The sequence below is a fragment of the Haemaphysalis longicornis genome, unplaced genomic scaffold (assembly GCF_048455015.1).
Source record: "Haemaphysalis longicornis isolate Haplotype H1 unplaced genomic scaffold, Haemaphysalis longicornis Haplotype H1 scaffold_5, whole genome shotgun sequence".
In the NCBI taxonomy this organism is placed as follows: domain Eukaryota; kingdom Metazoa; phylum Arthropoda; class Arachnida; order Ixodida; family Ixodidae; genus Haemaphysalis; species Haemaphysalis longicornis.
The window spans coordinates 33,472,142-33,484,698 of NW_027526385.1; the positions used below are offsets into that span (position 1 = coordinate 33,472,142).

The 12,557-nt window shown below is 45.9% G+C and overlaps 2 protein-coding genes across 3 annotated transcripts in view; one reads left to right on the forward strand and one right to left on the reverse strand.

Moving 5' to 3' along the window:
* Positions 1 to 969: 969 nt before the first annotated feature.
* On the reverse strand, positions 970 to 7,014 carry LOC144138044 (small ribosomal subunit protein uS8). The gene is made up of 4 exons (XM_077670102.1): positions 6,858 to 7,014; positions 6,451 to 6,588; positions 5,503 to 5,668; positions 970 to 1,088 (listed from the first exon to the last, which is right to left on the reverse strand). Exons 2-4 carry the CDS (start codon positions 6,581 to 6,583, stop codon positions 995 to 997), a joined length of 393 nt encoding a protein of 130 aa, XP_077526228.1. The 5' UTR covers positions 6,584 to 6,588; positions 6,858 to 7,014; the 3' UTR covers positions 970 to 994.
* Positions 7,015 to 7,456: 442 nt separating this feature from the next.
* Oxt (Xylosyltransferase oxt) overlaps positions 7,457 to 12,557 on the forward strand; it is a 35,862-nt gene continuing 30,761 nt past the window's right edge. Inside the window, exons 1-2 of one of the 2 annotated variants that reach the window (XM_077670101.1) lie at positions 7,457 to 8,140; positions 10,312 to 10,633. In XM_077670101.1, the coding sequence (XP_077526227.1) occupies positions 7,949 to 8,140; positions 10,312 to 10,633 (514 nt within the window). In that variant the 5' untranslated portion in view covers positions 7,457 to 7,948. The remainder of the gene's footprint in view (positions 8,141 to 10,311; positions 10,634 to 12,557) is intronic. The other variant, XM_077670099.1, reaches the window with a different exon arrangement.

Below are 12,557 nucleotides of genomic sequence, written 5' to 3' on the forward strand. Positions count from 1 at the left end.
AAATACCTGAAATAATTTTTAGTCTTGGTAAAAGTGCCGATTTGTGTTTTTCGTATACTTTTCTTGGGGGATTTTTTCTGATTACTTGACGAATAAACTGTAAGTAATTGTACCTTTAACAAAACTGCTGCTTTGTGTTTGGAAGACCAATCTATAAGCTACAATTTCATGCATAGCAAGGCTACGTGTGTCCAGTAGCTCAAGAGAAAAAAAACGTTTTTGTGGAAGGACCTAAAATCGGCCGCTTTTCCACCGTAACGAAAGAGTTAATTCGCTGCTACATGCAAAAAATCTAATGCCATGCCCTCTACTGTCATTTTTTGTTTTAAGGAGTTGGGCACAAATCATTCACCTTCACAAACACCCTAAATCTTGAGTGCCATGGGCACCAAATGTACCAATGAAACTCTCAGCACTGGAGTGTTGACACAGAAATGTGGCTGAACTTCAAAATAAGACTTTTTTTGCGCGCTCTTGGTGGCAAAGTTGTGAGAAAGATGAAGTTCACTAAAACAGCGGCAAAAGGCAGAACGGCATCCTACTCGTCGTCTTGAATTTTTTCGAACTTCGCTACCACTGGCAGCTGCTGAAGCCACTTCTAGAAATGGCTCGCACCATTTCTTAGAAAACACCTTCTTATTACGTTTTCTTTCAAAAAAAAAAAAAAAAAAAACATTTTCAACCCTTCTACCATGACGTTTTTATCTACGTTAAGAAATTCTATAATATGACTGCATTTCTCTATTTGGTCATTATCCCCATCATGCCTAACACATTTCATGCCTTTTGAGCTTTCGTGTGTAGCATGGCCTACCCAAATGTCATTTTTCGTGTATGTGCGGCACGGGTATTAATCTGGCAAAACAACAACCAGAAAACAAGTGCTATTGCAGCCACCCTTTTCGGTCAGTCGTTTGGCAGCAGCTAAGAGAGAGAGAGAGAGAGAGAGAGAGGACACAGGGGTGACGGTTGTGTGCCAAGCCTTATTTTACTCTCAGAAGAAGAATCCCAGTATTTTGCCTCCCAGATGTTTCCGCCTGGCCTCCTCGTGGTCCATGATTCCACCAGACGTGGTCAGGACGATGTAGCTGCACAGGGGAAAGAAGAGAAGAGAAGAGTGGTACATCGTCACACTGCACTCCCAAATGTCGCCCCTTTCCCACATTTTGAGGCAATGACTGCTGAGGCAAGAGTGTGCGGAAAATAACTAGCAGCATACAGATCACTCCGAGAAGGTGAATACCATAATTCACCGCAGTATTGCCACAAGCGCCCAAGCTTACTCCCATTGTAGTTTGACACAAGCCAGTGAAAGAGCTGCCGTTCAAGGCAGCTCATCGATGACACGGTCCCCGTGCCTTTTGCGTGCATCTTGTCTCGCTGTGTGTTACTCTCACATTAGCGCCGTGCCACAGCTATTTACCGTAAAGCTCAGAAAGAACACCCACCCCAAAGCACAGAGATATCAAGCGAAAAATACAGGACGGCCAATCTTTCAGGTCATGTAGAAGAAACTAGAAAAAAGTGGCCGCACTGCCAACCAAAACTGTGGAGATATCAAGAAAAAAATAGCAAATGGCCAAACTGTCGGCTCAAGTGCGACAAGGACAAATAAGTGACCGTATCAACACATGAATAGTTGACTCGCGCTTACTTTGTTCACTCGTCGGTGCTAGAGCCACCATTTTTGGGAGGTGGGTTACCTTTGGGGTCTTTTAGTAAATTTAATATTTCACCCCTAAAGGGGTGTGGGCAATTGCTCGGAACTTTACGGTGTGTGTGTGTGTGTGTATATATATATATATATATATATATATATATATATATATATATATATATATATATATATATATATATATTTTGAGCATAGCTTAGTCATTTCAGTACAAAGAGGTCATGAAGACAAAACACAACCTGAATTAATTTAAAAGACCTAGCCTCTAATAAATCACCCAGCCACAAAAACTTTTTGTAACTGAAAAAAAAAAAAAAGTGCGAGAAAGACTTACAATACGGAAAACCATTAACAACACTTATCAAGTATGTAAACTGCACGGTAGCAAGTAGTATGATCAAACGGAGGTACAACCTACGTCAAGCTCCTTTGCAGTGGCTTCAGATGGAGACTGTCAATCGCACAAAAAAGGTACTGCGATGTTATTTGGATGCTACAGAAAATTGGCTGGGAAGCCACCAATTCATCTGTCTTCCCGAAGATCTTGATAATTGGTTTGAAGTGCGCGATAAAATTGAAATTGTTGTTGGGACAGAACAGTCTAAAACAAACAAAAGTTGAAATTTTTCTTTACCGCCCCTTTAAGCTAAGTGCTGCCATTCGAACCTTAGTAACGAGAAACAAGTTCTAACAGGACTGAAGAGACGATTAAAGCTAGATAGTAAAGAAAACAATGGAAGGGTGGCAATTTGCCGACCACTTTCTGAGACTGCCCCCGTCAAGTCACAGGGAGTTTGTGCTTGTGACGTCCACTAGTAACCACGTGCTCTTGCAGTTGTACCGCTGGTTCCATTTGGTCAGTTGGTTTTAGTACTGTACCAACAACATTACTGCTGATGTGTACTGCATCAGAGTCAGACTGCCTGAGGCCACTCTGGGCGAATTATTTCTCACAATGGGTCGTTAAGGGGGCACTGGTATTAGAAACGTTTTTTTTTTTTATTTCCAACCAATTTTGACAAAACTTCACAGGCTTGTTCAGTTTTTCTAGCTTATTTCAAATTTCTAATTAGTTTTTATGTGAGGTAGCTAGTTTCAGAGTTATTTAAAATTTTCCCCTGATTGTTCTTGAGAACAATAGAAAAAAAAAAACCTATTCAACAAAAGATTACCAGCGAGGCAAGAATAGATACCAGAAGTTGCGGAGAATGAAATGTGGGAAGCAGTTTTTTTTTGCTTTGCAATCGCATACATGTTACATCAATTCTAACTTCTAGGTTTGAACTACTACTGCTAACCAATTAGAAATAATGCTAATTAAACAACTACTGAAACCCAAAATGCAAAATCTACTTCTCTTATTGGACGATTTGAACATTCAGCTTCACAGTGCATGCTGTGATGTACCTCTTGAGAATTTTGTATCATTGCGATACCACTCGTGGCGAAAAAGTGGGGAATTATGGGAAAATTGCTATTTTTTGATGAAATCTGGCCTCTATGGCTTTTATAAGTAGCTGGTACTGTTCCAGGTGTGGAATTTTCAGAAGAAAAACTGTTCAACTCAAGAAAAAATTAATACCGAAAAAGATTCGTTTTTAGGCAATTCTTCGGCCCCAAAGACCCATGTGCACCTTTGAAAGGGCATGGTGGGGATCAACCAAACTAAGCGAACTGGCAAAAAAAAGTCACAAGGCCCGTTTGTTTCAGCTGAACAAATCATTTGCAGTGGGGATAATCAGAGACACCACGATGTGTGAGTGGTTAGTTTAAAGGGGCCCTATATAGGCTTCCGAAGGTCGCCACTTCAATTTCCAGAGTACCCCTTCATGACAACGTATACCAAATATTACAGCTCTGCGTCAAGCAGGGGCCGCACAAACACGCAAAGATGCCTACCGATCCTCATCGCCATACTGCCCCGTTCTGACGCAGGCTCTATGATGCATGAAAAGCACTGAAGAGTAGGGCACCGCAATCGGTGGCCCCTTTAAATGCTGTCGCCAATAAGGGGAGAGGGTGCTGGTGGTGAGGGGGAACGCAGGCACGGTCCTGACTAGTGGCACGGCGCATCTTATACCCCAGTCACACGGCACTTTCAATCGCGATTGAGTCGATCCGGATCGAGCTCAATCTGGATTGGACGCATGCTACACGGCAGTTTCAATCGCGATCGAGCTCGATCCCGCTCGTACTCAATCCTGGTTTCTCAAGCTTGATCGAGGCTTCCAAGCGCGATCGAACGAAAGCGGCGATACTCTCGTCCCCGCTCAGTAATGGCACAGAGGGTGAAAACTTCTACTAATGCCACAAATTGTGTCAAATAACTTGACCCAAATAAGCGTGAGGTAACATTTACATAGTTACGTATACCTACAACCGCGAGAAGTTACCAGACGCCGGCCACAAGTACAATGTTAGCGCCATCTAGCGTACACGAATGCAACCGATGCAACTTTCCGATCGCGATTGAAACGGGCCGTGTAGCAGCGGCAGTGTCGAGCGTGCTTGAAAACTCGATCGCAATCCACTTCAACCGCGATTGAAAGTGCCCGTGTGACAGGGGTATTAGTGGGGACGAACGTCGATCGTCGCCATCCACACGAGCTTAGCTGAGTTTGCAGACATACTGCGTCGTTTAACAAGGTAGGAATAACGCTAAAAAATGCGGAGAGTCTCTGGAGGCAAAAATGTTGCTACATGCGCGACTGCAGCAGGCATCTGCCCTCACAATCAACAGGGGGCCCACTCTGCGGCGTATGCACGATACGGTGCACACCACAGCAGCTAAAACTTGTCACCACCCGCCAGAGCGGGACTATTGCTGAAAGTCGGTTTATGAATGCACGAGAGGGGCTGATAGAGCAGTGAATGATTGCGCTGGTGACCGTCGGTGTAGCTTCGTAAAGCGGTGAGTACACAACTACGGCGATGCTAAGCCATTTCTGCTGACCTCGAAGGGACCTGTTCGGCGCGACAGCGCCACGTGCAGAAACGCCAGCGGGCCGCTACTCAACGGTGACAATTTTCAACCACTGTCTTGAGAGAGCCTGTTGTGTTTGGGACCCCCCTACCTGGCCTTCAACCGCTCATTTCCGCTATTGCAAAACCGATGTGCCGACACGGGGAGCACGGCTGCACAGCAGTTCGATGCAGTCCGACCACCGACTGGCCCGGCGGCAGCGCTGTAGTGGCAGATGTAAGCAAAGCATTTCCGTCAACTGCTTAAACGTGACATATTGCCAAGCGGAACCACTGGCTGCGCGCATCTCAAATCTTGCCCCGTTTCTCTAGGTGGTCTTGTGCCTGGGTCAGTGACATCACAGCTTCCACAGCGCTTTGGAGGCGCGATTGAAGGGATAAGAGCTGCAGGCCTTACCGCTCGCCCTTTCTAATGAACAATAACTCTGTTTAGACTCAACGCTTTTAGGGAATTTTTTTGCAGCAGGACACTCCTTGGATAGTATTTCAGCGATTGGGCGCATAAAATCGCAAGCCTTGGAACCCTGTTCAGGGCCCCTTTAACAGTCTACTGCAGTTGATGTGCTGGTCTGTGCATAGACGTACAAGGGAAAAAGGCTGCAACGATGACCAATATGAACCCACACCTCCACTGGGCTGACAAGGCTTGCTCATTTCAGCTGTACCAATCATTTGCAGTGCGGACTGTCGCAGACGTGATGCGTGCACGTGGCGAAATAGGACAAGCAACGAGAACTATGCCACGACAATGCCCAATGCTGGCACTGGCTGTCTAGAGCCTTCTTGAACCAGCGCGAGCAACCGACATCACGCAAACGTTCCCAGTGCAAGACGCACGCACTCACCCGAACTGCCTGGACGGCAGAAGGTTGCGCATCCACGTCTCAGTGTCCTTGAGCTGGACGTCGAAGCGGGGGCTGATGACGCCGCACTTGTTGAGCCGCCCATTCAGAAACACCACAATCTTGCCCGAACGGTGGTCGTCCACGATCTCGAACTCCCCAATGTAACCTGCGAGTGGCGGCCCCACGATCACCCTCCAAACACTGCCAACAACGCACACAACTAGAGGGAAATTTCAGCTCCCTTTTCTTGGAAAGTTAAGAAGCCTCAAAATTCTCTCAAGGCAGCATCTGGTCGCAGCGGGTAACCATCTGAACAACCAGTAGAGGACAGACATGCCAGTATGCCCATGTTTTCGTGTTCCTGCAACAAGCTGCCGTTTTCCTTTTCCTCGCGAGGTGTGAAATCAGACACTGTTGGTACCACTGGCCAAACTGATGCAACAACAACGGAACAGACACTACTGTGAAAGCTTTAAACGATAACACGCGTCGACCTTCCTACCGAATGGTTTCTGTAACACTACACAGACTCCACAGATAGTTTCCTATTTTGCCAAACACCGGATTTTGAGTAACACTATTACAACGAGCCGAAGAAAAAATGAAGAACACAGGCTAGTTCGTGCTTTAGTGCACTTAGAAGACAGCGATTGTTTTGAAGTTCTCATGCCTACTACAAATAGGCGACCACAACGTCTGGCGATTAAGGGTCCGTTGGTCGGCTCGTTCCACGACACTAGAGCCGTGACGCAACAGCAAATCGTCCAAATAGTTACCATATAAACGTTCATAAACTGACTAGTTAATAGCGGAGAGGTTGACCAGACAAAAATAGCGCACTCTCCGCAAGACGCAAACTTAAAATGACACCGACGGCAACCTCCCGATGTCGTTAGTCAGCTCAATTTTAGAAGGAACAATATTGGCGAAAGCGACGTAAGGACTTACCGTGCTTCATCATGACCGTGAGGAATTTGATGATGACTTTTGAGCAGGGCCGGATCAGGACCTGCCTCTTGCCCCGCTTCTCGGCATTGTTGATCGACTTGAGAGCGTCGGCCAAAACGTTCATGCGCACCATTTTGTCTGGAAGGAAAAGCACAAGCAGGCGATCGCCGCGTAAGAAACGGGACCACCAAGCCGGCACTGAGAGCACGTCACGACGTGCCCATACTTCGCGCTCGATGCAGACGTCCGCGGTCTTCACGAGTTTAGGGGACAGCCCCGCGCAAAAATATTGACGGAAAAAGAAACTGAAGACTTTGAGATGTTTAACTAGCGCGTTTTAAGTAGTTAAGACGGCTAGAATATTACCAGATGAATTAGATTGAAAAAGTTCAAACAAGGGACATTACCTCCAGGGACGGTGGCGACCGGAAAAAGAGAGATACCCTCGCTTCCATAACGCAGGAAGCTTGCAAACCAAGACAGATGTACGTGTAGAGGGCGCTGTACACCACACTATTTCAATACACAAAACAATAACCTGAATTTTATGTTGGTTTGTTAGATATTTTTCTACTGTAATACAGAAATTGTTTTAAATTAGAATATTAAAACATTTCTGTTAGTTTTATACTTTGTAGGCTGCTGCTCGGCTCTAATGGCTTTTGGGGCACGCGATTTTGAACTGCTTGAAGTAAGGTGACTTGAGCTCGAAACCACCGAAATAAATTGTTGTGTTTTAAGTACACCATACGCTGAAATTTATTTTATGTCCTGCTGATACTATGACCTCTGCAGATTTAAGCAATGTTTTTAATCAATATTTCAAGCTTGGCTTCTTTGCATAGCGCATGTGTTATGTGGTAAAGATAACCGAAGGGACGGCATCACTTTTATTCGTTTAGACATAAAACAGCTTTCAGAGACGGCCTTACAAGATTTTGCGGGATCCGGCCTTCTAAGCTTTGACGAGCCCATCGTAAAAGGGCTGCCGCATACAGCGCCGTGAAGCGCCGGGCACAAAAACGAGCTCCACGGCCGCGGAAATGCACACATCCAAGCTCGGTTATCGACTAAATAATCAAACAAACAAAAAACAAAACGCGAAAGTTTCTCCACGAACGAATCAAACGCGCCACATACTCTCCCTGTGATCGACAGATCGTCGGCTATTGTGGTGGCAACGTCGCGCCGATTTGTTTGGCGTTTGATCCGCGGTCGTGGACGCGTCGTGAATCACCCTTCAGCGATGGAAGTCATCAAACACGCCGGACGAGAGGGGAGCTTTGTAGGGTGCGCCAGCTCTCTCGGCGCGGTTTTTTTTTCGTCTGGTTCGATAACCCGTCCGTCGGGCTCGCGGAGAAAGCTCGGATGTAATTAAGGATTGTACCCGACCGCGCCGTGCGACGTCTCCGGACAAAGCGATTGCCGCAGGGCGGGTGACGCTTTGTAACGGCGTATCCGTCGGTAGGCCGGACTGCTACGGCCCGAATGCACTCGGATGGCAGTGTCGCGAGTGGTCACCAGTCAACGCTGGTGCCGCAGACATGTGCCGTACTTTGTCGTCGGTGTGGCCATCCTGCTGGTCCAGATCGTGCTCGGATACCTCTTCTATCTGGCGCCGTCCTCGGAATTGGACAGCCGACACCTCCCCGTGGTCCGTACGGGCGGGGGCCGAACACCCGATTCCCAGGTGACGGTCGTACCAGTGCAAATTCGTGAGAGAAGAAATGTGCGCGAGCTGTGGTTTGTGTGCGTTGGAGCGTGCTGCGGCTTTTCCGCGCTTCGTTCGAGCTCGTGCGTTTTGGAAAGTTTTTTTCGCTGACCATGGCACCTCTCGTGCGTGCGTGCGTGCGTGCGCAGGATTCAGAGCTCTAAAAAAGAAAAAAAGAAACGAAAGAAAAAATTAGACTTTCGTTTTACAGCTGCCTGTTTCTGTTAAAGAGCAGTTCTAGCATGTTAAAAAGCAGTTTTAGCGCGTTGAGCACTTTCGCCTCTCGTGAGCCGGTGACCCAACATGTCATCCGAAGTACACGAGGCGTTGAGAACGGAGAGCTAGAGGGTGAACGCGCAAGGCTGTGGACATACGGGCTGACGTCAGAGGCTGACACTTCACAGGTCGAAAACACTTCTTGGGGGTCCCTTTCTTCACATAACAAAGTCGTTTCCGAAACTGCACGGAACACGTAAGGGAATGGATTCCAGTAAACAAGAAATCATACAAGTTTGAAGGGGACAGGACAACGCAGTTTATTTCTGTCCCCCGAAAGAGTAGTTGCAAAAAGCTAATGCCAAAGCATAAATACGACCCCTTTGAACAAGAAAGACTGAATGCGCGTTTGATTACAAATGAAGACGTCAGTGCATTAGAAACACTCACGAGGTTGTTGTGGGCAGTTTAGTTTTCCACGCCTTTCCTGCGTCTTATAATGCTGTTGTGGGGTAAAATCGCTGCGAAATATGACCATGATTATTGAAATGTTTTGAATTCTACAGAAATCAAATGTTTTGACTGTTTTTAACTAACAAGAAGTGTAGTAATTATACTTCGTAAATTCATAGATTATGTTGTTTCGTTTGAAAGTACCGAAATCTTTGAAGTGCATCATTCCGGTTTATGTATCCTTGCTCGCTATTCGTCTAGTCCTTAAAATGCATTTCACATAGCTGGATGAGGTTAGTAGAGAGCAGTGCACCGCAGTTTTTATGATACCGCTGATATAAATATGCCCAAATAACTTAGAGATATCACTAGAAGTAGGGAAAGACAAGATGTGTGAGCATGACTACTCTGCATTATTGTGCACAGTTTTTTTCCTGTACTTTCTTGCACTTACAATGCAACTGCATTGCATAGTTTAGGTTAAAACTTTGCAAAACAACCACAATAATAACTTTCCATTCGTTTTCCTTTTGTCGTTGCACAGGGCACGTTTGTCGTACCAATACGATAAAAAATTCAAGCGATAAATAAAAGAAACCGTATCTTCATCAAAAGTTTGGTCACATCAACGGCCAACTGTGAACGACACATGTCTAATTACAGTGCATCGTTCTCTTTCCCCGTAGTAAAGTTACATTCTGCATATACCGTATTTATTCGAATATAAGGCGAGGTTTTTTTTACAAAATCCGTAGTCTCAAAGTCATACCCGCCTTATATACAAAACTCAGTACAATAAAAGCTTGTTAATTCAAAGTCGGCTAATTCTAACTTCCGGTTAATCTGAACTCACGCGGTTGTCCTGGCACATCCCTGTATATTTCAACGGGGGAAAACTCCCGACAATTCGAACGCGTCGGTATCCAGAACGGTTAATTCGAACTATGATCCCCTGGTTTCCATCGCTCCTCACAGAAGAAGTCGGCCCAGAATGATTACACTGTGTTTGCAAATCTAAACCAAACCAAAATGACTAGAGATGGAAAACAACGAAACAGAAAAACAACAGCGTGGCGCGCGCGCTACGCTCCTGTCACAGCTTATTTTGCTTTTAAAGAGGGCACCGCGCCACTGGCGCCAGTGCTTCGTCGCAAGCCATTTGTATTTACGAAATCACCTGGCACAAACGTGTAGTAGCGCTTAATTTGTGGTAACGAGTCCAGAGGTAGCTTGTTTGTCTTCTGCCCATGCAGTGTGGCGCGATTTCCATTTATTCTAGCGCCTGCCCGCTAATTCGAACTCCGCTTAATTTGAGCAATTTTATGGTTCCTTTCGAGCTCAAATTAACGAGCTTTTACTTGTTAATGGCAATATGGCAATTTCTTTTACTCTCCAAGCTGTACCCTTGTTGTATAATTGTAACCGCCTTATAATGGAATAAATACCGTAACGCACCCTTTTTCACCTCCTTGTTCCAACAGGCCAGCAACGGTCGAGAACAGAGTGCGCAGTCAGATGACGAATACAACAATGACGATGACGATGGGGCACATCGGCACGGAGAGTCTCGGCGCAGCGGCGGGGCTGCCGTTCCGTCCGACCTTAACGGATCACCGGAAGTCATCAACTGGGCGCAGCTCGGGTTTCAGCCCGAGTGCGACATCGTCGAGAAGGATGCGGTCTCGGCCATTCAGCGGGCGACGACGACCGAGTGCAAATGGGAACTGGCCAACGTGACGTGCCTCGTCAAACGTGGCATGCTGTACCCGAGTGAACTGCCGCGCTCTTGTGACGGCTCACCAGGTGAGGGTCACGACCCCTGTGTTTTTGGGTCTGTGGTTTTGGTAATTGGGTTCAAGATCGACTTTTAATGTTGGGTTTGTTTCAGCTTCCGATGTGTTTTAACGAGCGTAGATACCTAATGTAGACACGTATCCAGACAGACCATTTTGGAGTAAAACGGAAGGGGAACACTTTGCAGCATGTGAAAAAAGTGTTTGCAAAGGGTGGAGAGGGTTGGCACGCATTGTAGGCTTGTGCTAATCGTATCGGTGGTAGGAAGGGTTGCTCCTCAAAGTGGCCATGAAGACAAAATACGAGTTTGTTTTATTCAACAGATTTTGTGTTTTGTAGTGTGCCCAGCGCTTGTCCGGAAGCAAACGATGCTTTATTCACTAAGAAATTAATCAGTTTATGTTAAAAATTTGGTTCTCCCACAGAATCGCATGGTTTCATGACGTCTGCAATGAAACCACACGAGCAGGTCTTCAAGCTAAACCTACTGTGCTGCGGAGCCTTGTTTACCATTTGTCAACCTAGATGGTGCCACCATACTGTGCTGGGCCATTTTCTGCCTTTGCTTTGTTTTTGACCATATTTGTACCTGGCCTGTTTTTGTTAAGGTAGCAAATAATCATTTCGTGAAACATGGTGTTCGCTCGGCAAATATGGTCAGTAAGACACCGTCGCTTACACCAATCAGCCAGTGTTGTCTGTGACGACCCCAAAGCGCCACAGCGCTGTGCAGCTAAAACAAGCATAGTGCGCGCAGTGCCAACAGCAGTACGCATTGGTACTTGTATTTTTACGGCAAACTTTCGAAACTTCCACCGTTTAACCCCACCGTTCTTACTGCCATACTGCTACTATATAGTACAAAGAATGTGGCCCAAATGTAAGCGCAAATAGCTCGTTTGGCAAGCTTATCAGCCCTGCCTAATTTGCGTTTGATTTTGCGGGCCTCAGCCAATTGCAGAGCTAGCACATATGACATCATAAGTTCTGTTGTGGGAAATGAGCTGGTGGATTGCATGGCCGTTCCATTTTTCCTAATTATGTAGCTTATTTGAGTGAAGTTTGCATTAGGAGTGGTGTCAGTATGATTTTAACAAGGCAATCTTTTGAATAAACCAAACGTGTTTTATCTCCATGGGTCCTTTAAAGGGGCCGTAAACAAAATACGAGTTTGTTTTATTCGAAAAATTTGGTGTTCTACAGTGCTTCCAGATATTCTCCTGTCGCAAATGATAGTTTATTCAGTGAGAAATTGAACAATTTAAGCCAAAATTTTAATTCTCCCACTGCATCGTGTGTTTCGTGATGTCGGCGATTGTTTTCAGGGAATGTTAGTATGTTGACTAAGGCTGCAGCGAATGGCAAAACGTCTTGTGTTGGCTTGTTTACCGTCCACCCTCCGAGATGGCGTGATGATGCCACTCAAAGACCACTGCCCACACTCGCTTTGTTTTTGACCAGATTTGTACCTGGCTTGGTTTTGTTACGGTCGATAGTAACCGTTTCGTGAAACCTGCGGTATGCTCGATAAACATGGTCAAGTAAGACAACGTCGCTTATGCCAGCTGGCCACTGTCGTTTTAGACAAGCCCAACATGCCATATAGCTGTGCAGCTATGGCCGGCATAGTCGCGCAGTGTGCACTGGTGGTACTGTATTTACATGTTCATTCATAACTCTCATCATTTGCCTCACCATCCTTACTGCTATAAAAAGAATGTGCGCATAATTCAAGTGAAAATAGCTCCTTCTGCAAGTTTATAATCCCTGTTTAATTTGCGTTCAATTTTGTCGGTCTCAGCCAATCGCAACAAAAGCTGCCCATAATACGCCACACGTTCAGTGCGGAAAAGTAGCTAGGGTGTTGCATGCCTATTGTCTGCTTTCCTCATTATACAGCTTATTTGAGTGAAGTTTGCATTAAAAGTGGTGT